This window comes from Protopterus annectens, chromosome 10.part0, assembly GCF_019279795.1.
Source record: "Protopterus annectens isolate FY-2018-M chromosome 10.part0, PAN1.0, whole genome shotgun sequence".
Taxonomy (NCBI): Eukaryota; Metazoa; Chordata; order Ceratodontiformes; family Protopteridae; genus Protopterus; species Protopterus annectens.
The window spans coordinates 1,150,850,186-1,150,874,362 of NC_056744.1; the positions used below are offsets into that span (position 1 = coordinate 1,150,850,186).

The 24,177-nt window shown below is 41.0% G+C and overlaps 1 protein-coding gene across 1 annotated transcript in view; it reads left to right on the forward strand.

Annotated features, from left to right (window-relative positions):
• Positions 1–18,960, forward strand: part of LOC122813522 (carboxyl-terminal PDZ ligand of neuronal nitric oxide synthase protein-like) — a 2,813,298-nt gene extending 2,794,338 nt beyond the window's left edge. Inside the window, exon 12 of the mRNA XM_044085881.1 lies at positions 17,301–18,960. Within this exon, the coding sequence (XP_043941816.1) occupies positions 17,301–17,868 (568 nt within the window). The 3' untranslated portion in view covers positions 17,869–18,960. The remainder of the gene's footprint in view (positions 1–17,300) is intronic.
• Positions 18,961–24,177: the final 5,217 nt, after the last annotated feature.

The following is a 24,177-nucleotide window of genomic DNA, read 5'->3' on the forward strand; positions in this document are numbered from 1 at the left end:
AAATAGAATCAATGGGTAGTCTGGCCAAAAAAGCTATGGAAGTAAAAACGGCTCTGGTTGAATGAGCCTTGACTTTATTCTCTAAAGAAATGTCTGCAGTGTGGTATATGAAAGATATGCAGTCAGACAGCCATTTAGATAAGGTAGATTTAGATACTGCTGCACCTTTCTTGGAATCTGAGAAGGAGACAAACAATTGATCAGATCTCCTATGGTCTTTTGTCCTGTCTAAATAGAAATGAAGCTGTCTAAACCTACCACCCTAGAACACCAAAAAGGAAAAAAACTAAGGGTAATGCTGCTCAATGCCAGAAGTCTCAATCTCAAGATGCACGCACTCGAGGCCCTTCTCAATATGGAGAACATCGATGTCTGTGCTGTGACAGAAACCTGGTTCAAGGCTCCTGAGAGCACCCCAGCACTAACAGGTTTCACCTCATATCATACGTTCCGGCCCCAAAATCCGGACAACACAAAGAAAGGAGGGGTGTCCATATTCATAAAGGACACCCACACCTCAAGGTTGATGATAACATACGATGCATCGGAGACCATCCAGGTGCAATTAACCATAGGCAAGACTGCTCTGCAATTTGTAGCATGTTACAGGCCACCCTCTCAAACTCAGGAACCTCACATGGCCTTCCTGAAAACATTGGAGGGGATAAATGTATCTCCAAACACCATCATACTAGGTGACTTCAACTACCCTAATATAGACTGGGAACACTACTCAAGCGAACACTCTAACCCAAAGATTCCTGGAGTTCATAAACTCAAATGCCATGGTACAACTAGTCACCATCCCCACAAGAGGTGAAAATATACTTGATCTCATCATCACGAACATGGGATCAAAATGTTCAACACCGGAAGTATACCCCTCACTGGTGAGATCAGATCATAAACTAATCTCGCTGGAGGTCCTCATCCCGCCCACCTGAAACAAAAAAGACCACAGTGAAAAACTTCTCAAAAGCTGATTTCACACTTCTAAAAACTAGTGTGGTCTCCTTTAAGGCCCCTGAGCCAGTGGTAAACATTACTCAAACCGCTGAATCACTTACAAATGCCTTCTACCAGCACCTACAGGACTGCATGGATCAGGCAATCCCAAACAAAACTAAGACTCTCTGTACCAAAGGCAAGCATCCAGTCTGGTGGACCCCAGCCATAAACAAGCTCTACAACAAAAGGAGGAAGCTACTACAAGATAGAGCAAAATCCTTGAAAGGCAAGACACCTTTGATCATTATAAGTAAAAAACTAAGAGCTCTCATAAAATCATCAAAGGCAAATTTTGAGAGAAAAATCGCCAAGGACTCTAAAGACAATCATAAGGCCTTCTTTAGCTATGTTAGAAACCTAGGAGGAAACTCCCAGATATGCTCAGAATTAGTTCAAAATGATGTGAAAATTACTGAACCTACACACATTGCTAACATACTGGCTGACAGGTTCAGTGCAAACTTCTCCCCTACCCCAAAAGGAGAGATATCTATTCCAGAGGATTGTAGCCCCCAAACATCTCCAGCATGGTGAGAACTGCCCTCACTAAGGCAAAAAACACAGCATCCATGGGACGGGATGGTGTCCCCGGCTGTGTGCTTCATGAACTCAACGAGGAATTAAACCCACAGTTAGGACAGCTGTTTAATCTTAGCCGCACCGTGGACTTTGATGTTTGCAGATGACATTGTGATCTGTAGTGAGAGTAGGGAACAGGTGGAGGAGACCCTGGAGAGATGGAGATATGCTCTAGAGAGGAGGAATGAAGGTCAGCAGGAACAAGACAGAATATATGTGTGTGAATGAGAGGGAGGATAGAGGAATGGTGAGGATGCAAGGAGTAGAGGTGGCGAAGGTGGATGAGTTTAAATACTTGGGGTCAATAGTTCAGAGTAACGGTGAGTGTGGAAGAGAGGTGGAGAAGAGAGTACAGGCAGGATGGAGTGGGTGGAGAAGTGTGTCAGGAGTGATTTGTGACAGATGAGTACCTGTAAGAGTGAAAGGGAAGGTCTACAAGAGGGTAGTGAGACCAGCTATGTTATATGGGTTGGAGACAGTGGCATTGACAAAAAGGCAGGAGTCTGAGCTGGATGTGGCAAAATTAAAGATGTTAAGATTTGCACTGGGTGTGACGAGGGTGGACAGGATTAGGAATAAGTATATTAGAGGGTCAGCCCAGGTTGGAAGGTTTGGAGACAAAGCCAGAGAGGCACGATTACATTGGAGTAATGCTGAGTATATTGGGAAAAAGATGCTAAGGATGAAGCTACCAGGTAACAGGAAAAGAGGAAGGCCTAAGATAAGGTTTATGGATGTGGTGAGAGAGGACATACAGGTGGTTGGTGTGACAGAGCAAGATGCAGAGGACAGGAAGAAATGGAAACAGGTGATCTGCTGTGGCGACCCCTAACGGGAACAGCCGAAAGAAGATGATGATGATTCTAGTTTTCCAAGACAAAGCTTTCGGGCAAGGTCCTTCAACACTGACGATGGACCTTGTCCAAAAGCCTTGTCTTGGAAAACTAGAATATTTGTATTAAACCCTTTTTATATCTTCTATACTTGGTGCTGTGAAGCTGTTTTTTTCTTTTTGGATGTTTAAGAGATTCACTCAGCATTTCAACTTGTGTGTTACATTCCTCTTTAAAATTGTCCATTTTGCTTTCTAATTTATTTATCGTTACAGATAACTCACTGATGTTTCTTAGTATAGCTTATATGTCTGTTTGCATAGTACTGTCCTGTAGATTGGGCGTAGATTGGCTCATTCTGAGACAATTATTTCTTTCTAGTTTTCTTGACAGGAAACAGCAATTAAAAGAGTTTCAAACTTATTTTTTGTAGTAAATCTTTCTGTAGATGTTCAGCTATAAATACATCATGTTTTGAAATGTTCTGTTTCAGTGTTTTAGTAAAAGTCCTGTCTAAGATGTTAAAGTGAAGCAGAGCTAAAAAAACAGTGTTGTTAACTGCTAACCATCTTGGCCATACCCCCAGCATGCATTTTTCTGAAGGACATGAAGTTTGAAACTCAAACATATGTCATTACTTAGTGGCTTCAGTCCTAGGTGATTTGCCAGAAAAATATAAATTTTTGAGAAACAGACCAAAAATATGAGACAAAAATCTGGACATTCTGTGAAAATTCTGTGGACAGCTGAGTGGTATGAGGAGAACACAGACCATTCCTTTTTAATTTTATTTGTTAACCAAATAGTTGAACTTGTCTATCCTGAACCATCTTCAGCAAAGAAAGACAAAATAGAAGTTAAGATGAGACTGGGCGATGTCTGAGAGTATTTGCTGCTGGTCTGTACATGACTATCACAGTCCTCCCGTCTGCTTTGGGTAAAGTGAACCTGGTCATTGTCTGATGGCTAAGGAGAGAAGATGATACCAGAGTCCAGTATCTATTTACATCAGTAAAACATCAGTAAAACATACCAACCTTATGTCCCCTGGAACATTACTACATGCAGTGACGCCAGCAGCATGTGCTTCTTCTGTAGTTATTTAGGAGAGCGTCTGATACCTATGAATTATGACCCCAAACATCCCTGGACAACACCAGGGGCTAGTACTGCTGTAATTCCCCTTCCTTACATGACTTGGCCAGACATAAAAAAGAAGTTATGTACTTACCATAACGTTCCATGTGAGATGTTCTTCTCACCTTCATTCTTACTGATGGGTTCGGAGCAGAGTCGGCCTATTTGCAAAGTTCGAGGTCTCCAACAGCTCGAGGCCAAAACCCTATCCCATAATGCACCTCCACCTTCCCCAGATCTTGTTTGCTGCCAACTAGTGCTAAATCTATATCAGATTTCAAAAGAAAATCACATACACAACTTGTGAGAGGAAACTCCTCAGGAGAACTAAAACCAAACATAGAGCCCCTCTCGAACTTCCAGATATTGGAAGGGGGTAGGTGGGAGGGTTGTAAGAATGAAGGCGAGAAGAACAACGTACATGGAACGTTATGGTAAGTGCATAACTTCTTTATGTGAAGTTGTTCAATCTCGCCTTCATTTTTACTGATAGGTAGGGTCCCCAGCACCACAATCTTGGGCGGCTCACAGGAGTACCTGTCTAAGGACAGCAGAACCAAATGAAGCCCTGTCTACTTTGTAGTGAGTTATGAAGGTATGTGGCCTAGACCATGTGGCAGCTGCACAAATAGAATCAATGGGTAGTCTGGCCAAAAAATATATGGAAGTAAAAACGGCTCTGGTTGAATGAGCCTTGACTTTATTCTCTAAAGAAATGTCTGCAGTGTGGTATATGAAAGATATGCAGTCAGACAGCCATTTAGATAAGGTAGATTTAGATACTGCTGCACCTTTCTTGGAATCTGAGAAGGAGACAAACAATTGATCAGATCTCCTACGGTCTTTTGTCCTGTCTAAATAGAAATGAAGCTGTCTATGAACGTCAAGCTTGTGAAGCATATATTACAAATGATTAGTGTGATTAGGAGAGAAAACAGGTAATTCAATCACTTGATTAAGGGTGTATTCTGAACAACCTTTGGGTAAGAAAGAAGGGTTCATCCTGAGGGAAACCCTGACTTTGTGGAATATCACCTATGGGTGCTTAATTGAAAGGGCTTGCAACTCTGAAACTCTGCGTGCGGATGCAATGGCCACCAAGAAAATGGTTTTCCATTTAAGTAATTTCAGCTCACAGGAAGAAGCAGGTTCAAAGGGTAGAAGAATAATCTTGGATAGGACTAAATTCATATTCCATGGAGCGGTAGGTGATCTAATCGGTGGTCTTAGATGCATAGTACCCTTGAGAAAGCCTTCACCAACGTGTGAGACATAATACCGCTTCCTGATTCACCTATATGGAAATTGGATATAGCAGCCAGTTGCACATGAATGGTTGCTGCTGCAGCTCCCTCTTTGAACAGTTTGGTCAGAAACTCTAAGATATTCAAAATAGAGGCCAGAAAGGGATCAATGTTATTCTACTGAGCCCAGATTGAAAACCTCTTCCACTTACTGAGGTATAGTTTCCTGGTTAAAGATTTATGTGAGGACAAAAGAATATGTTGAGATTCCGCTGATAAATTTTGGAACCTGGCTATTCTGGGAACTGGAGCAGCCAAGCTGTCAGTTTAATGGACTGAAGTGAAGGGTGAAGAGCTCCTGAAGAGTGCATCAGAAGATCCGGCACTGGGTCCAGGATCCAAGGTTCTTCTACTAGATGAGGCTTGAGAAAGGGGAACCAGATTTGACAAGGCCAATATGGGGCTATTAAGATAAGTGTCCTGCCCAGAAAACTGTCTTTCTGTAAAACTTTGGGAATCAGGGGAAGGGGAAGGGGAAAGGGAGGGAAGGCATAAAGGAGCCCCAGGGGCTAATCATGTATGAGCGCATCCCTCAGGGAATGTCTCTGTTGAGGGATTAGGGCAAAGTAGTTGCTGCATTTGGTGTTTGTGGGGGTCGCAAAAAGGTCACAGCAAGGCTGGCCCCATCTGTGGAAAATAATTTCTGTGACTTTATTTTTAAGGGACCACTCATGAGGCAACAGAATTGCCCTGCTGAGCTTGTCTGCTATCACGTTGCATTTTCCCGGGATGTGTGTTGCTATCAGAAAACGCTGGGTGGACTCTGCCCATTGCCATACTTTTAGAGCCTCTCAACATAGGGGGTAAGATCTGGTTGCACCCTGTTTGTTTATGTACCAGACTACGAACATGTTGTCTGACTGGATTGTAGTTGTGCCCAGGGGAAGAGAGTCTTGAAAGGACTGCAGTGCTAAGAGAACCACGCTCATCTCTAGGACATTTATATGCAATTGAGCCTCATGTGCCTGCCATGTCCCTTGGGCTGTCCTTCCCTGGAAAGGGCCCTTCCCACCCAATCAGGGAGGCATCTGTGGTCACCGTTGCAACTGGAACCAGAAGGACAAAGGGATGCCCCATGGTCACAGATTCGGACATCAGCCACCACCGAAGATCCTTCTTGCAAGAGTTGGTTAACAGAACTGGGTGATTCATTGATAAGTCCTAAAAATCCATTGAGTGAATAGCAGCCACTGAAGAATGCGCATGTGTGATCTCGCCAGAGGTATTGCAATGATAGCTGCTGCCATGGTGCCCAGCAGCCTGAGAATCTGCAATGCTGGTGCTTTGTGTTTTGAAAGAAGATCTAAAATTTGATGTCGTAGGGTAAGCACTCTTTCTGGAGGAAGTCTTAAGGACATGTTGACTGTGTCTAAATCTGCTTCTATAAATACTGTATGCTGTGACGGCAATAAAGCATACTTTTCTGAGTTTATAGTGATGCCCAGTTGAAAGCAGAGATCTAAGGTAATGTCCCTCACCTGAATAAGCTGATGCCTGGTAGGTGCAGTGAGGAGCCAGTCATCCAAATATGGAAACACCCAGATTCCTTGATGTCTCTAGTGAGCCATGACCACTGCCATACATTTGGTGAACACTCTGGGGGCTGTAGTGAGACCGAAGGGCAGGGCACGAAACTGGTAATGACTGGCTCCCAGCCTGAAGCGCAGGTGATACCTGGATGGCCTGGCCATTTTGATATGGTAGTACGCATCCTGAAGATCTATTGAGCACATCCAATTGTCTTTCCCTAGGAATGAGAGTATTGACTGAAGCGTGACCGTCCAGAACTTTGTCTTTTCTACATACTTGTTGAGTCTGCTGAGGTCCAAAATTGGTCTGCAGTCCCCTGTTTTCTTTGGCACTAAAAAGAATCTTGAGTAAGTTCTGGATTCTTGCTGGTCTGCTGGGACTGGTTGAATGACTCTTTTTTTTCTAACAGTTTTTGGACCTCTACTGTTGCTGCATCCCATAGACTGGGTGGAACATCCAGGATTCCCTTTGCTGGTTTGAGGTGGATATGAAAGTGGATGAAATAGCCTCTGGATGTGACATTTTGTACCCATCTGTCTTTTGTAATTTTGATACTAGAGCAGTACGCATTTACACAACATGCCATACACATTACTTTAAATTAATTTTGAGCCAGGCACCTAGGTACAAAAATAAACGTCCCCCGACTGTCTCCAGAGTAGGACAGTCGGGCCTCCTTTCAGGAGCGCTGGTAGGGCTTCCCAAGGAACTGATCCCTGTTGCCCTGGTTCTGTGGACCCCCTTGGCCGCGTGGACGTCGTCCATCATTGGCCCCTCCTCCGCCCCGGAGGAGGCTTCACCTCGTGAATCCGAAAAGGCTCCTTGGGCTTTGCGGAACCACAATTTCCCTCTCTGTTGACCTTTAGGATAAGGTCTAGTAGGAGTGGAAAAGCAGACTCCTATGGTAGATAGAGTCTTTCTGTCTTGCTCACATTGGGTGAGGGTCTCTTTAACCTTTGGTCCGAAAAGGGAAGAACCATCAAATGGGGCGTTAACAAAGGACGACTTGAAAGGTTCCACAAAAGAACATAAGCGCATCCAGGAATGTCTCTGAAGAGCTGTTCCTGTTTCCGCTTCCCTACTCAATCCATCGGCTGCGTATGATATGAGGCACATTAAGGGTAGCAAGCTGTGACGTTACTTTGTCCGCCACTGTATCGGCTACTGCACCCTGGAGAGTATCTCCTAACTCTTTGAGGAGATCTCTTTGAAGCCTTGTGAAGTGGGTAAGATAGTTCAAAGACCGAAGAGCAAAGGTCTTAGAACTGAACATGCGCTTGCCATATCTGTCCATAATCCTAGATTCCCTATTAGGAGGATAGACAGACATAGAGGTCTCTGACATCTCTTTCTCAGTGGCTGCTGCAACCACCATGACATCAACAGGAATTGGTTTGGGTAAAAAGGTTTAATCATGAGGAGTTGAGATGAATTTTTTGGGCCTCCTAGGAATGGGCTCCATATTATCTGGTGACTCCCATGGCCTTTGAGATGAAAGGTTCATCAGCTCATCAAAGGGCAAAGAAATCCAAGAGGTGGAGGGTCGAGACCTAAAAGCCTTCAGGAGCACCAATTCATCCTCAATAGGGTTAATGGGCTGCCAGTCACCCCTCTGCTTAAGGATCTCTAGGATATCCGCAAAGGAGATATCCTCAGAGGGGGACTTTGGGGACCCTTCTGATTCCTCCAAATTGGTGTCAGATGTGATGGATTCCTGAGGGGAATCTAAATGTCTCCTCTTACATAACCTCTTCCGAGGAACCTCTTCAGTGGGATCTTCTGGGGAGGTCTCGGAAGAGCTGGGTTCCCCCAATGGGGCTTCCTGAGGCTCCAGGTCCCTACCCTTACAGTGGGTCTGCAGTGACGGAGAAGATTCCAGCGCTTTATGGGAGGAGGGGGCCATCTCAGAGTTTGTGAGTGTCCAGGGGGACAAAACCCTCCTCATGGCATCGAAGGCTCAAAGGTTCCGATGCAAGGAAGCACTCGGGTCCGAAGATGCCAATGACTCCTCACACACCAAAAATGCAGGCTCCAAGCCAGATGTGGGAGCCGAGCTCATCCGCGCCAAGACCCCAAGGGGAAGAGTTGGAACCAATGCATCGGTTTGACTCCCCTCCCCGGAGCTGACAGGAGAGTGTCGGCTCCCGGAATCCGCCGCCGGAGCAGTAGACATCAGGGTTGTCAGTGCCAACAGGTCTGAAGCAGTTGTCGAAACCAACAGTTCCACAATCAACTGAACAGCTCCCTTCAGCTCTGATGTCTCGATTTGAGTTGGAGATGGAGCAGAAAGTATGGGAGATGACTTTATCAGTTCCGAAACTGCCTGAGTCGAAGCTGACAGAATTTTAGCCAGCACTGGATTCTGTAACCATCTCTGTACCACATGATCCACGTCTGAATCTGAAAGTCTGGAAGCTCGAGAGGAAGCTAAGGAAGGTGCTGGTGAGCCCAGAATCAGAGATCTTAAGGTCTGAAAGATCGGTTCCAAGACTGGGGACCAGCTCCTACCAACTACCTGTACAGACAGCTCTGAGGACTGTGGAACCGAAACAGGAACCTTTTTAGAAATATTCAGAACTGAAGAATCCTTCGGATCTGAACTTGCAGCCGAAGAAGCAGAAGATGATGGTTTTGGTTTTCCTGGAGAAGCAGTATCCAAGTCTGACTGAAAGGCAGACTTGATAAGACCACGTTCAACCAGTTTTCTCTTCCCCTCCGCCAAAACCCTGGCACTGAATCCATGGCAAATAGAACAAACTTCCTGAAGATGTACTTCTCCCAAACAGTTAACACAGGTGGTGTGGCCATCTGTGATAGACATTTTCTGGTTGCATTTAGGGCACTTTTTAAACCCTGACTTAGCTTTTTCAGACATAGTGAAGATAAGCAGCCGGTAATTCACTGAAAGATATCCAATGAAAATGCAATAATCACTAATAGTTCGCGACCAATTTAAGAAAGCCTGTCACAAAAGAATTAAGCCTAACAGGCTACAGTTGTAAATAACTAAAGAAAGCCTAACTCGGCTATACGGGATAGGGAAGAAAACCTAAAGAGGCACCAACAGGGCTAATGCCAAAAACAAGAACACAAAGTTCTTTTGTTTTTCTCAAAAAACAAACACAATAAACTAGCACAATAACATAAAGAAGGATAGCCTATCCTTAGCTGAGTACACTCAGATTTTTATCCAGAAAAAACTACCAAAAAACTACAAAAAGACACACTTATCTGACAAAAATACGGCCTGAGCTGTAGAAGATGCATGATCTGTTGCAGCGGCAAACTAGATCTGGGGAAGGTGGAGGTGCATTGTGGGATAGGGTTTCGGCCTTGAGCTGTTGGAGACCACGAGCTTTGCAAATTGGCTGATTCGGAGTCGAGGTTCAGCTCCGAACCCATCAGTAAGAATGAAGGCGAGATTAAACAACTTCACATCTGCTTGTTCCCCTCCCCTAGCTATTACTCCGGTAACCATGGTCACATTTCCATACTCTGAATACCCTCAGTGTTAACAAGGAAGGAAATGTGAGTAACAGTGACTAGTTACACTGTTAGTTTATTTAGAACTATGGTATGAATCCTAGCTTTTCCCATCTTGTAATCCACATTATAATCGTTTCTTATGTTAATGGGTTTTGAAAAACTCCAGCTTCAGAAAAATTGTGCTACCTGATTTGAGCGTTTGCATGTCATCCTTCACAATGAGATCTAAATAGAAGTATCTGCTTAGCATTTGTTCTTTAAATATTGAATATTTCATGGACTGTAGTGCCATTTTACTGTTCAGCCAAGACCTACAATGTTTCTTTTGTGTGATTATTTAAAACACAGTACTGTTGAAAAGGTCTGGGGTTCCATCATAGTTTGGTATTTACACGTCAGTCTTGCCCTTGACCCATGCTAGTGGATAATTAGCATTACTAAAATCCATTAATTTTTGATTTCTTGTATTTTGCTTAGGTGTTTTTCTCCGTCGTCATGCTTGGTGATCTTTGTATAGAATGCTATAAACATTTTGGTGCTTCTGATTATTTCACTGCATGTTACAGGTTATTACTACTTGTTGGCTTTAATGTATGTGCCCTTTTTATTTAGTAACTGGTGGTGACCCACATTGCTGCATTTAGCTGATGCTTGAAAAATTCTAATAAGACATGCTAATAATACACACAGCTGATTTGTTTACTTTGTTGTTGATAACCAAAAAAGACCAACTAGGCATACATTGTGAGGCACTTAAGGACAGAGGAGCAGAACAGGGATGTTTGGAGAATGTTAAATAAAATGTAGCAATGTAATAGTAAGACTAGAGGAAGGGAAGGGGAGAGTGGATGGTCTGATTCAATATACTGACCAGTAGATGCTAAATGAGATGACAGTGAAAACATAAAGGGATGGCAAGGTCTTAGGGCTAGAAAAAGAAAGTTGAAGTGATGGGAGCTTTTAATCTGAGAGATGCAGTCTGGTATATTCCTGTATCCAGATCAGGGAGACAGAATGAAATAGTGGCGGTACTAGACCAAGAAGGATTCATTCAGGTGTGCAAGTAGGTATACAAGGGTACTGTACTGGACATCACACTTAGTAAGGATGAGATGTTTTGAGACTTAGAATAAATACCCCTATCCAACAATGACAATCTAACTTGCTCACCATGAATAAGGGGGACAACAAGCAAACAAATAAAATTAAAGTCTGAGACTACAGAAAGGTAGTCTATATTTTGAGTAAGGAAGCCTTTAGAGATTGAAATGGTGAGCTGAAAACAAGTACAGGGAACAAACAGGCTGTGTATATAAGGAGACACACAAAAGAGGTTATGAAAAACACCTAGGTAGGAAAAAGAAAGATGCCAATATATTTAAACATGGAGGTTTAGGAAGCCATCCATAGAAAGGAAAGCTTTCAAGTAGGCATCCTTCAATCCCAAAGGATCATGGGTTTGTGCTTCTGATGGATTGATTTGAGCCGTGTTTTCTGTGGCTGTGCAATCCAATCCAGTAGTGGCAGTACTTTCCACATTCTGAGCAGCAGTAGGCAGATGTTGGTCTGGTATCACGGCCGCAGAGTTTCCTGAGGGCTCTTTCATCCTCTGCTCTCCTTGCCAATGTGGTTTCATAAGTAGGGAGAGATTCCTTCATTTCCTTTTTCCAGACAATCTTGTTTGAGGTGAGAGAATACCAGGTGTTCATGCTGATGGAGTGAGTGCTGAGTTCATGCTTGCATATGTCCTTATAGTGCAATTTGGGTCACCCTTTCGACCTCTTTCCAGATTCCAGCTCTCCAAAAGGGAGGTCTTTTGGTATTTGGCCATCTGTCATGCATGGAAAATGACCCAACTAGCACATACATCTGTTTCAGGAGGGTGAACATGGAGGTGGTGCCCATCCTTTCAAGCACTGTGCTGTTTGGGATCTTGTCCTGCCATGAGATACCAAGTATGCAACTAAGACAGAGCATATGGAATACATTGAGCCACTACTCTTGTTTTGAGTGCAGTCCATGTTTTACTGGCATACAGTAATGTGCTCAAAATGCTGTGCAAACCTGCACCTTGGTGTGCGTGATGATGCTTATTATTAGCCCATACTCTCTTTGTCAACCTGAAAAACATTGTGGCGGTTTTTCCAATGCGGTTGTTGATTATGCTATCAAGTGACAAGTTGTCAGATTATAGAGCCTAGGCACACGAACTCGTGAACAACCTCCAGCTCATTGTCACTTACCTTGATTGATGGTTTATTACTCACATTTTGACCCATCTCCTGGTCTTCTTTAAACTGATTGTGAGGTCAAATTCCATATGTGCATCCAAAAAGTGAGTCATAACTGACTGAATTTCTTGAGTGTGAGCCACAAAACTTTCATCATTAGCAAACAGGAACTCCCTTAGATACTTCCTAAGCACCTTGGTCTTCAATCTAAGCCTCAACAGTTTGAAGAGTTTTTCATCCATTCTGGTTCAGAGAAAGATACCCTCTGTAGCAGTTCTGAAAGCAAATTTCAACAGAACTGAAAAGAAGATACCAAACAATGTTAGAGCAAGTACACACCTGCTTTACTCCACTGAAAATTTTGAAAAGTTTAGATGTGGATCTGTTGTACATAATGGTCCCCTTCATGCTTTCATGGAAGACCCTGATAATGCTAAGCAGTACTGGAGGACAGCTGATCTTTGCCACAATTGCAAACAGACCTTTCCTACTGATGAAGTCAAATGCCTTGGTCAGAATAATGAAGGCAATATACAGAGCTTTGTTCTGCTCCTTGCATTTTTCTTGTAGTCTTGTAGTTGCCTAACAGAGAAAACCATGTCTATAGTAGACCATTCAGCTCTGAATTCCTACTGAGACACAGAGTAAACTCTCTGTGCAAGAACGTGGAGCCTCTTCAGGATAACATGTGCAAACAGCTTCCTCATGGTATAGAGAATGGAAATGCCATGATAGTTGTTACAATCACTTTTGTCACCCTTATTCTTATAGATGGTAACTATGTTAATATCCCTCATACCTTGCAGTATGCTAACTTCTCTCCAGCATTGGCAAAGTATTCCATGCAGTTCTGAGATTAGGATACTGTTGGCAAATGTCAGGATTTCTGAGGGAATGCTGCCTTTCCCAGGGGCTTTTCAAGAAAAGAGGTTTTTTTTAGTGCATCATTGAGTTCGTCCAAGGTGGGCTGAGCATCAAGTTCAGTCATAGTTGGCAGAGGCTCAATGGCATTCAGTGCTGACTCCATAACAATGGTCAGTCTGGCATACAGCTGCTAGTAGTGTTCCAACTAGCATTCAGTCTGATTGGTTCTATCCTCCAAGACCTCCCATGTGTTCAATTTAAGTGGGGTGATCTTCCTTTATGATAGACCGATGGCTTGCCTGATCCCACCGTACATTCTTTGCACGTTACCAATGTCCACAGCCTACTGAATCTTGAAGCAAAGTTGGAGCCAATAATCATTTGCACACCACAGAAATACCTGCTGGACTTAACTCCAAGCACATAGGAGTGCTTGCAAGTTCTCCTGATTGGGCGAGGACCTGTATGCAGCCAGTGCCTGTCTCTTCTTCTCAATCAGGGGTGTCAGCACTTCAGTTTGTGCTACAAACCAATCGGCACACTTGACTGTCTTCTTCCCAAAGATAGATATTGCAGTGTTATAGATAGAATCCTATAGATTTTCCCATCTCTTGCTGGTGTCAGTGCCATCCAGGCAGGGCAAAGTCTCTTCAAGTGCTTGATCAAACTTGCATACTTTTGAAGGGTCATGAGTCTTCCCTATGTCAATGTGTGTCTTCTCTTCCTTTTCACAGCAAAAGACCTTTCACATCTGGATGTCCACCTTACTACACATGAGCAAGTGGTCAGCATCGCAGTCTGAGCTGTGGTAACTGTATGTTATCCTGACACTACCTAAACTGGTGTGTTTGGAGAAGACAAGGTCAAGTTTGTGCCAATGTTTCAATCTTGGGTGCTGCCATGAAACTTTTATGCTGGGGCTTGACATTGAAGAAGGTGTTGGTTTACAGATGTCATATTGGGAACAAAGTTCAAGGAGATGCTGCCCTATTTTTCAGTCATCTTTCCTGTTTTGAACTGTACCAGACAGGCTGGTCAGCTGTGATGGTCATTGCCAACTCTGACTTTAAAATCGCCAAGAATGAGTGGAGGAGAATAGTGTAAGCAGGGTTATAAGGAAGCTAGAAAAAGAGCTGCAAAGGCAGTAAGAAATTCAAATGGAAATCTGTAGAAAGATCTAGTAAAGTAAATAAAAAGGAGGATGAAAGGATTCTTTAAATACACAGAGAAAGGAGCGAAGGTCACAGAAGTTAAGAAATACAGTATGGACATTAAAAAAGTTTGAAACTGTTAGTGCATTCTTGACTTCCTTTTTCATAAAACAGAAGGAATTTAAAATAATGCCAGCTTGGGGGGTGTTAGTTAGTAGTTATACAATAAGAAAGTTGTTGAAACTCAGAGTTAAGCCAAGAAAAGAAAAGACACATTGTCCTAACAACATACCTACCTTCATTGTAAATAATCTGATAGGTGTGCATGCAGATCCTTTGCCAGAAATCTTCAGCTTTTCAGTCAGCAACATTGTCATCCTAGAAAACTGGAGAGAGACCATAGCTGTGCCACTCCACAAGGGGAAAGAGGGTGATAAATGACCAGGGAAACTGCAGACCCATAAACTTGACCTCAACAGCAGGTAAAGTCATAGAGAAGATGTAAAGGGAAAGGCTAGTTGGTTTCTTAAATAATAAGAACTTGCAGGATATATATCAGCATGTGTGTTTGAAAAAATAGGCCATGCTATTTCAACCTGATTCAGTTTTATGAGTAGGTTATGTTAGTCTTTGACAAAGAAAACACAGTCACTGTCACATACCTTGACTTAATTAAAACCTTTGAATCATTCCCCCACAGGAGGGTAACATGCAAATCGAAGGCACCTAGAACAGGAAAGCTTACTTAATGGAGTAGAAGGGTGGCTGGGTGATGGAAAGCCATTAGGGAAATCCTGTCAAAGCAAAGGGAAATTCTTAGTGGATTTCTACAGGGATTGTTCCTGGGATCAGTGCCAAAGCACTTTTATGAGGAGAGTTGAAAAAAAAAAGATCATCCTATCTATATATAACACTAAAACAGAAGGGCAATGAAAGATAGAGAAGTAAGCTGTCAAAGGTACCTGAGGACTAGCCTGAGAAATGCCATACAAGATTAATTGCAGAGAAGTGCAAAATACTTCTCCAGAGCTCTAATACTTCCAAAGTAAATGATTAACTGGGAGGAGCTACCCTGGAAAACACAGGTTAGGAAAAAAGACATTGTATGTAATTAGTAACAGAAATGAACCACCAAGTGCAAGCTGAGAAAGCTGTAAGCTAGCCCACTAATATGTTTGTCTTTAAAAGAGTAGACTCCAAGAACAGAGAGGTTGCTATCCTCTGCAGATTGTCTGCTCAAGCCCCAGTTGTAATTAATGTATTCTGTTCCTATGCCCTTACAGGCATAAGGATTTCAAGGTGGTTGAGAAGGTAGAAAAAACTATGTGTAATAATGGGAATAGAAGACAAAGATATTTTGAAGATAGGACACAGGAGATAAGAATGTCCTCACTTCAGGCTATGGAAGAAACGAAGCATTGTATTGCACAAGAAATGTAGAGAACAATGTGAGGACATACTACTTGTCGAAAAACAATGGAGGATGACGATGGAATTCCTATGAAATTAAAAGTACAAAGATCAGTCTCGACATTAGAAACAACTTTTTCTGCATTTGGTTTTGTACCACATAGCGATATAGTCCTAAGTGTGACCCAGATGATCTAAAATGGACTTTTGACTTGAGGACTGGAGGAGGCAACAGGAGTGGGTGGATGTGAGCATTCAGCACAGTCTCCCTCATCCTAGGAAGAGGAATACAGTCTAGCCCACCACAGTACCAACAACTATTGTAAAGAAATGTGTATGGCACACAGGCAGGGATGTATGCTCAGCTCTGCCATACTATGTCCACATGGTAGCCTTGATGGAGTGTAGTCTGGAATACACACACATCCAAATGGGAAGTTGGAGCAGGCCATCATGTCTGCAGATGCAGATATCAGCCTCCAGTGAAAGGGGTGGGCCAAAAAATGGACATACTTCTTTTGGCTGCCTGGAGGACATCTGCACCATGAATGGCAAGCACCATGGTAGTGGAGAATGAATGGGCATGGTCTTTGTGGTGACTAGATGTCTGACATGAATGGATGACAGAAAAGTGCCAAAAAAAGAAAATATCTTCTCACTGGATAGATGATCATAATACAGGCACAATAGATTTATCTTTTTCTGCTATCACAGTTTTGTAGCATAATGTAACTTCTTGTTTCATAAGTGACCAGAGAGCTTTGGTATTGTCACTGATTTATACTGTATGCAAAATGAAAACTTTGTGAGAAATCAGAAGAACTTTACAGAGTCTTATAATTTATAGCTCATTATTGTAACCACTCTTTTGTTAGAATGATTGCATCTTCATAGTTAACCTCTGCAGTTACTCAAAAGTCTCATTCATCAGTTATTATATAATTAATACATGTGCTAGTCTGCTAACCTCACATTTTGCATTTGGGTTTTACTATTGGGGGTCACAATGTTAAAGAGGAATAAAAAAAATGCTGGCCTTAAAAAAATATATATATATATATATATATATATATATATATATATATATATGTGTGTGTGTGTGTGTGTGTGTGTGTGTATACATTTTTTTCTGTATTGCTATTTTCTCATTATAGTAACTGATACTTTTGAAAGCATTTCATGCACTAACATACTTCAAAACATGGAAACAAAAAGCCTGGCTCCATGATGCAGAGGGATGGAGCTGTTACTTTGATCTAGGTGATTGTAGTTCAAATGGTAACCCTGATACTGGAGGCGTGAAGGGATGTGGTCCTACTTAGCTGTCCTGCGAGGAGGGAAGAGTTGCAGGTGCTTGGGGAGCACATAGGGAAGTATGGTTTCTCTGCTGTAGACCAGGGGGAAGCCACTTTCCATGGTTGAGGAAAGTGAGCAGTGCTGCTTGCTGTCAACGTCCCCTGTAGAACCGAAGAGTGACAAATGCAACCAGCCCATTGCATGGTCAAATGGGCCTATTGGATAAAAGGGGGTTGCTAATCAACAGACACCTTGGACAGAGTGTGCAAACAAGAAATTAAAACAAATGGAAGTAGAGCAGAATATTAAAACACTTAGTGATAGGTGGTATTAACAATAACTTTACGAAATGCATAAAGTTGAATTTATGCACCCAGAAATTAATTATTAAAATATGCATGTTAATGTTCTTTCATTAATAGTCATTCTTTTGTAAAAGTGAGATAACTAATGCATTTTTTTGCATTGCAGCCAAAGTTTGCAACAACCATTTCCACGTCTTGATCCACCTCCTGCAACAACCAAGAAACGTACCCCTCGGCCCCTGAAAACTACTCAGGATATGATGATTTCTCCAAACCCTGTAGTCAGTATACCTGAAGGTCTCACAACACCAAATGCATCCAGCTTAGAAGATGATTCCCTTACTGTTGAGCAGTCTATAAACCAATCTACTGTAAAGCAGATGGCAGCCTTGAGCACTGCATCTGAAGCTGAAGACAGGATCCTTGAGAAGACCAACATAGAGTCCTCAGACAATCTCTTTGCACCAAGTAATAGCACAGAAAGCCTCACTCAGGCTGTCCATTCAGTACCCGATCTTATTAATAAAGAAAATTTAGACCTTAAACTGAAAACAAACAGTGAGAAAAGGATGGCTTCATCTCCATGTCTCAACAAGTCACATTTGAGGATAACATGCAGTGAAGAAAGTCTCTTAGAGAATGATTCTAATAGCATGAGCATGCCAAGGCAAATAATGTCTGATGGTGACAAAGAAGAGCTGGAACACCACCCAGATTTGTTATCCTTTGAGTAGTTCCTTACTCAGAGGAAGTTTCCCAAAGGAAAAGGGTCTGCCACTGTTGTTTGGTGCATGTCAATGACATTTCCACAATGTGCGTTGCACTCTGCTTCATGTCTGAGTATTTAAAAGAATTGGTGATTGCACCAGTATGACTTAATCCTGTGAAATAAGTGTATTTCTTTGTCTTTTGTGTGAATGTTTAATCCATTCCCTGGTGCTGGTGAAAAAAAGCAGATGTCCAATTCACTCCCTGCTGCTGCTGGTAAAAAAATATATATGGTGTCCTAAGAAGCATTCTAAGAAATGACTTATTCATATTTCTTACTTAAAGTTGGTAGAAAGAAGTGTTATATCAACAATAAGAAGTAATACAGTTTTACAGCTGCATTTCCATTCCTGTTCATTCCCTTTCTGGGACCATTAAGCTGAGTTAAAAAGTATTTGTTCATTTTAAAATGCTTTGCAGACTTTTCACACCTTGTTAGTGATTAAGCTGTTTGTGTTTTTCAGCTCCTGCTTTGGTAATCACATTTAACTGACGAAAGGGTGTACTTTACAAAACAAGTAGAATGGAACGTCATACAGAAGCCTAATCTAAATGTGTTTTTTGTTTGTTTTGTTTTTTACATTTATTACACCCGATATTCTGTCTCTGTACAATATTTACGATCTGTCAGAAAGCTGGTATAATCTCTTTTTACCATTGCCTTCTCTACTTACCCCTAACGTTTCTTACTTAGTATTTTCTCTCCACTTTGCTCTAAGCTTTATATGACACCTGTATACATGGCTGGTGATATTCTAATATAGGGATAAATTAAAGATATCACTATCCTGCCACCAACTTCATTCTCCTGTTATTAGTTTTTAAGAACAAATTGGAATATTTGTTTTCACACTAACACCACTTATCATATTCAAAGGCAAATAAGTTAAAATTGGTGCACTTGTGGTCTGGACATCATGCTATTCAGCATATAAACTAAGTAGAAACTTTGCATTGTGGAGAGTGCGAAGTTCATTCCTTGAACTATGTTATGCACCTAGTTCACTAATAAACTTCGACCTTTAAAATACATACTACAAAATAATAAAATAGTAGATAGCCCACAGTTTAGTTAAAAATGGAATATCCTTTATTGAACCACACAAACAAGTGATCCTAGTTGAGTATATATTTTGTAGTACATATTTTAAAGGTCGAATTAAAAACATTCATTAATTTATATATAATCAGGTTATTTGGAGCAAGGGAGTAGTTACAGAGGGTGGTTCTGTTAAGAGTAATAAAAGCATTAAACTCACTCCTTTAACCAAGTCCCCCTTCCCCCTTTACGCCATTGTGTAAAACTGAGACTGTGCTACCTTAGAACTGAAACTTAAAAGGTAGAGACAAATTAAAAGATATAATGTGTAATATATAAGAACAGCAATGTGCTATTCAACATATATACCTACAAATTCATTTTTTTAATCGTAGAAGTCTTTCAGGTGTTTTTAAACTGACAAACACAGACACGAGTGCGTGTGTGTGCGTGTGTGTGTGTGTGTGTGTGTGTGTGTATACATATATATATATATATATATATATATATATATATATATATATATATATATATACACATACATATGTGTGTACACACATACAATAAAACTAAATTTATTTTACTTTAACAAGCAAATGAAAAAACATTAAACTGCATGTCACTTATTTCCAGATGTCTTTATGTAAGTATTATACTAAATTAATAGATGTTTTATAGATGATAAAGTTGCAATTTATTTTGTAAAATTGGACATCTTTGTTGTGTTTTTCATGTTTTATTGACTTTTGTCGTGCGTTAGGCCCAGCAAGCCAGCAAGTAAAAATCTACTGCCAATCATTAGCAGACCGGAGTTTTGCTGTGGCGACCCCTAACCGGGAAAAGCCGAAAGACACAAACAAACATTGACTTTTGTCTACCCACATTATCATTATGCCCTCACTACTTGAATAATAGCATAGAAGGTAACAGCTCGTATTTTTCATACATTAAGCAAAATGTCTTGGGTAAGGAAAATAAAGTTATACCATCGGATGTGAACATTTATGTTATGGTTGCAATACAGCCATGTCATACACAGTCTCTATGAATTTAAGGTAACCTACTTGAAACATCCATTTGGCAGTATGTCTTTACACTGAGTAAAGGTCTCCTGTTTCTCAAAGTTAAAGTAAACTTTATTATTGATCTGATATACACAGTAGTGCAAGCTGAATGAAATGACATTGCTTTGGTCCCCGAGCAAGACATCATAAAGAACACATAGTTTGAATGACAGTAAGACTAATGCACATACAATAATTATTAAAATATTACCAACACAGTAAATTACCACAGTTGGACAGGAACACATTAGATAATATTATACTAGTAGGTATTGCAAGACTGTGACTTCACATTGTGATTGCTTAGAATATTGCACTTCATCAGTTGTAGTATGATATATTCTAATGTTTATATTGCACATGTATGGAGTGATGACTCACTCCTGACTATTGCAGATTCAGGAAGTAATAGCAATAGCAATCAGGCTAACTGTACCAGTTATTGAAACAATTTGTCAAAGTGATTACTATAGATGATACTTCACAGCAAGTGGCATTCTGATCTAATTATTCGCTGTCATGCCTGGCATTCAAGTTCAGCAGTCTTATGGATAGAGGGAAGAAGCTCCTGCTCAGTCTAGATGTTTTGCCGTGTAAGCTGCAATACCGCCTGCCCTAGGAAAGGTGGAACTACATGCCATGGGCAGGACGAGTGGGACCATTGATTATCTTCCTAACCCTTCCCACACACTAAGTCTTATGCAGATCATCCATGGATGGGAGCGAGGAACCAGTGACTTTTTCCGCTGTCCTCACCACCCTCAGGAGAGCCTTATGGTCAGATGCTTTGCAGTTACCATGCCAAACTATGATGTTATTTGAGAGGATGCTCTTGATGGTCCCCCTGTTGAAGGCTTTGAGGATGGACTAAGACAGGTTTGCCTTCCTCAGTTTCCATAAGAAATGCAGACGTTGTTGTGCCTTCTTCATTGTGCGGTTAATACAAGTCAACCAGGATAGGTCATCTGAGATGTGAACCCCCTGGAACTTGGTGTTTTTGACTCTTTCCACTGACATCCCCTTAATTTCTAAAGGTTGATGTATCTCCTGAGTCCTCCTAAAGTCCACTATTAATTTTTTGGTCATGCTTACATTTAAGACCAGATTGTCGCTGTTGCACCAGCCTATCAGATGCTCTACTTCATCCCTATAGGCTGTTTCCTCACCATTTCTGACAAGACTTATGACAGTGGTATCATCCGCGAACTTGATTATTTTATTGAATTCATGCTTGGCCATGCAGTCATGCGTCAACAAGATGAACAGCAGAGGACTCAGGATGCAGCCCTGAGGGACACCCATGCTCAATGTAATACTGATTGAACTATTTTCCACACATACTTTTTGGGGTCTGTTGATGAGAAAGTCCAATATCCAGTTACATAGGGGGTGTTGATGCCCAGCTGGATCAGCTTTGATATCAGATTCTGGGTGATGACAGTGTTAAAGGTGGAACTAAAATCAATGAACAGCATTCTGACATAGCAATTCTTGTTCTCTAGATGTGCCAAGGATTCATGAAGTGCTATAGCTATTGCATCAGCCATGCAGTGGTTAGATCTATAAGCAAACTGTAATGTATCCAGAGTTGCAGGTAGGCTTGAAGAGATGTGGTTCTTGATCAACTACTCAAAACACCTCATTGCTGTTGATATAAGAGCAACTGGACAGTAATCATCTAGTCTTGTCTTTCTGCTGTTTGTGCAGAAATATAGTAGCCTGTTTACTACTATAGATGTTGAAGTGCCCAGGGATGACCAGTATATGCTCTTTTTCTATACTTCATTATGATGGTGGCATGTTGGAGAGGTTGCAGCTGTAGAAAGTATTGGAGGAAAAATCATTAACATGAAAATAAAACACAAAAACATCTGATTTCTTCACCACAAATGGTATACAACAACATAATTTGTAGTGGATAAATTTCTACCTCCATGAGATTCTTACTTCAAACTGCTGTGAGAAGGTATTGCATGTTCTTTAATTAAAATACTATGAGTACAAAAGTTCAGTATGAAGTATTATAAACAGTGTTTTGGTGCATATACCTCCTATATCTTTTGAGCAAGTAAGACATAAATTGTAATTTTCCAGACTTTTTAAACAGATTTGAATAGCTTCAGAACAAAACCTGATAGCATGATAATTTGTAGTGAATAATTGTTGAGCACTGTTATCAACAAAATTAGAAGTATTTTTATACCTATGATGAGTATTTTTGTAACTGAGAAAGAAATAACAATGCATTTTAAACAAATAAGTATAAATGACTTTAAATCAAAAGCAAATATACTATGACAGCATACCTGCAATAACTATTCAACTCCCAACTAGCTTAAAACCGAGGGGTGGTGGTTTATTTCAGAGTTCATTTGTACACATAGGGGGTAGCTGTACATGTAGATACAGACATAGATATACATATATAATACAGATTTGAGGTGTAGCTAGAGTGATGTGAAAGGGGCAACTGCTATGGGCACCAGGTGTTAGGAGGTATGACTTGCTCCTAAACTTCAAGTTGTGTTTGAGAGGCATAGATTATGCTCCTTGGGCAAGGAGCACTAGATTAATGAAAGGACCTTTTTATTTATTTATTTTATTTTATTTATTTTTTGCTATTTGCTATTAACCAGCGACAGATCACAGTGCCCACAGAGAACCAAACAAAAAACTTAGGGTTGCCCTGGCACTTGCTGGAAAAGATGTAAAAGATGTTAAACATGAAGGCTAAACAGCCCAAACAGTTGTATAAAATCACAAAAATGAACCATAATTATAATATAAAATGCTTCTAATACATAAATAATCCATAAACATTGAGCACATTCATCTCAAACAATTGGAACTTCATCAGAATGTTTGAGCAATTAAAGTCAGTAATTTAAATAGTAAAATACAACAGAACATGTGACTTTATACAACAAATCACAGTAACACACTAATTAAGCAATATATGTAAGAATAAGAAATAAGTTTAGAGTTGCTAAATAGTAACAACCAAAAGTAATACATTTAAATGTTATGCTTGTGAACTGAAAAAAATAGAAAAATGTAGTTTTTACAATAGTTTTTAATCTGTGCTTCCAGTCACAAAATGTCTTCAGATACTGAGAGGGACCTTCATTGACTGAGACCACTTAATTCTCATTAGGGGGTCTTGCTCTGCTTACATCTATGCACTCACCTGTTTATTTTATGTCAAGCAGTACCACAATTAGAAGTCTTTACTTTCCTTATGATAATTTAGAGCCTTTGGCAGTGGATTACTCTGGGGATTTTATATTCTGCCAGCTTCTGCTTAGCTATTTATCATTCTTATTGCCACATTTTAGGGCACAGGCACACACAACTCCTGTCAGTGTGTACTGTATCATGTGTCACACAAAGAGAGTCAGCCTAGCTCCTTCTCTGGATCTCAAACTTTACATTCATTGTGAAAGTTCCCAAGAAAAGTTATCCGGAAAACTGATGCATTTTGAGTGTTCCTGTATTACAAACCAGGACCCACACCACTGCTGTCTTTATTGCTTAAATGTATGTTGGACACTAAACACTTTTAACTGCCATGGCTTCACCCATCCATCCAGAGATGGAGCAGATACCACCTACAAGCATCCTATGAAGTGAGCTGAATTCATGTCTAAGCATCTTTCTTGGTCTAGCATAAACCCCAAAGCCTACAGTACCTTTTCACCTTATCACATGATAAGACATTTGTAGCTTTGGACAGGCTGGGCAAAAGGATGTTCTCTGCAATATTGAAGCTAAAATCCCCAAACTGTCTGACTTACCTTTCCAGGTTTAGATCCTCTCTAGTAGACCAGGCAATAGAGAAAGTGGCAGCATTTCTAGATTTTGATGTCAAAACGCAGCTTTTTGAGATCCTTACCATGGGTGCTCTGGAGTAATTTTTTGGGGGGCTAATGCTGTATCTACAACAGCTGGCTAAGTCATGTGATCTCATAGAATTGCATGAATGCTGCACTTGCTTTAAGAGTGAGTTCAAGCACAGAATTCTTGATGCTCCTTCTGGGAGAAGATCCTCCAAAAGGGAATCAGGTTTCTGTAATGACCATAGCCCCTTCCAGACATCCAGTTTCTTCAGAATTATGAAGCCCACTCATAGAATGAGGAAAACCTCTAAGCATCAGGCAGTCTTGGCTGTCCCT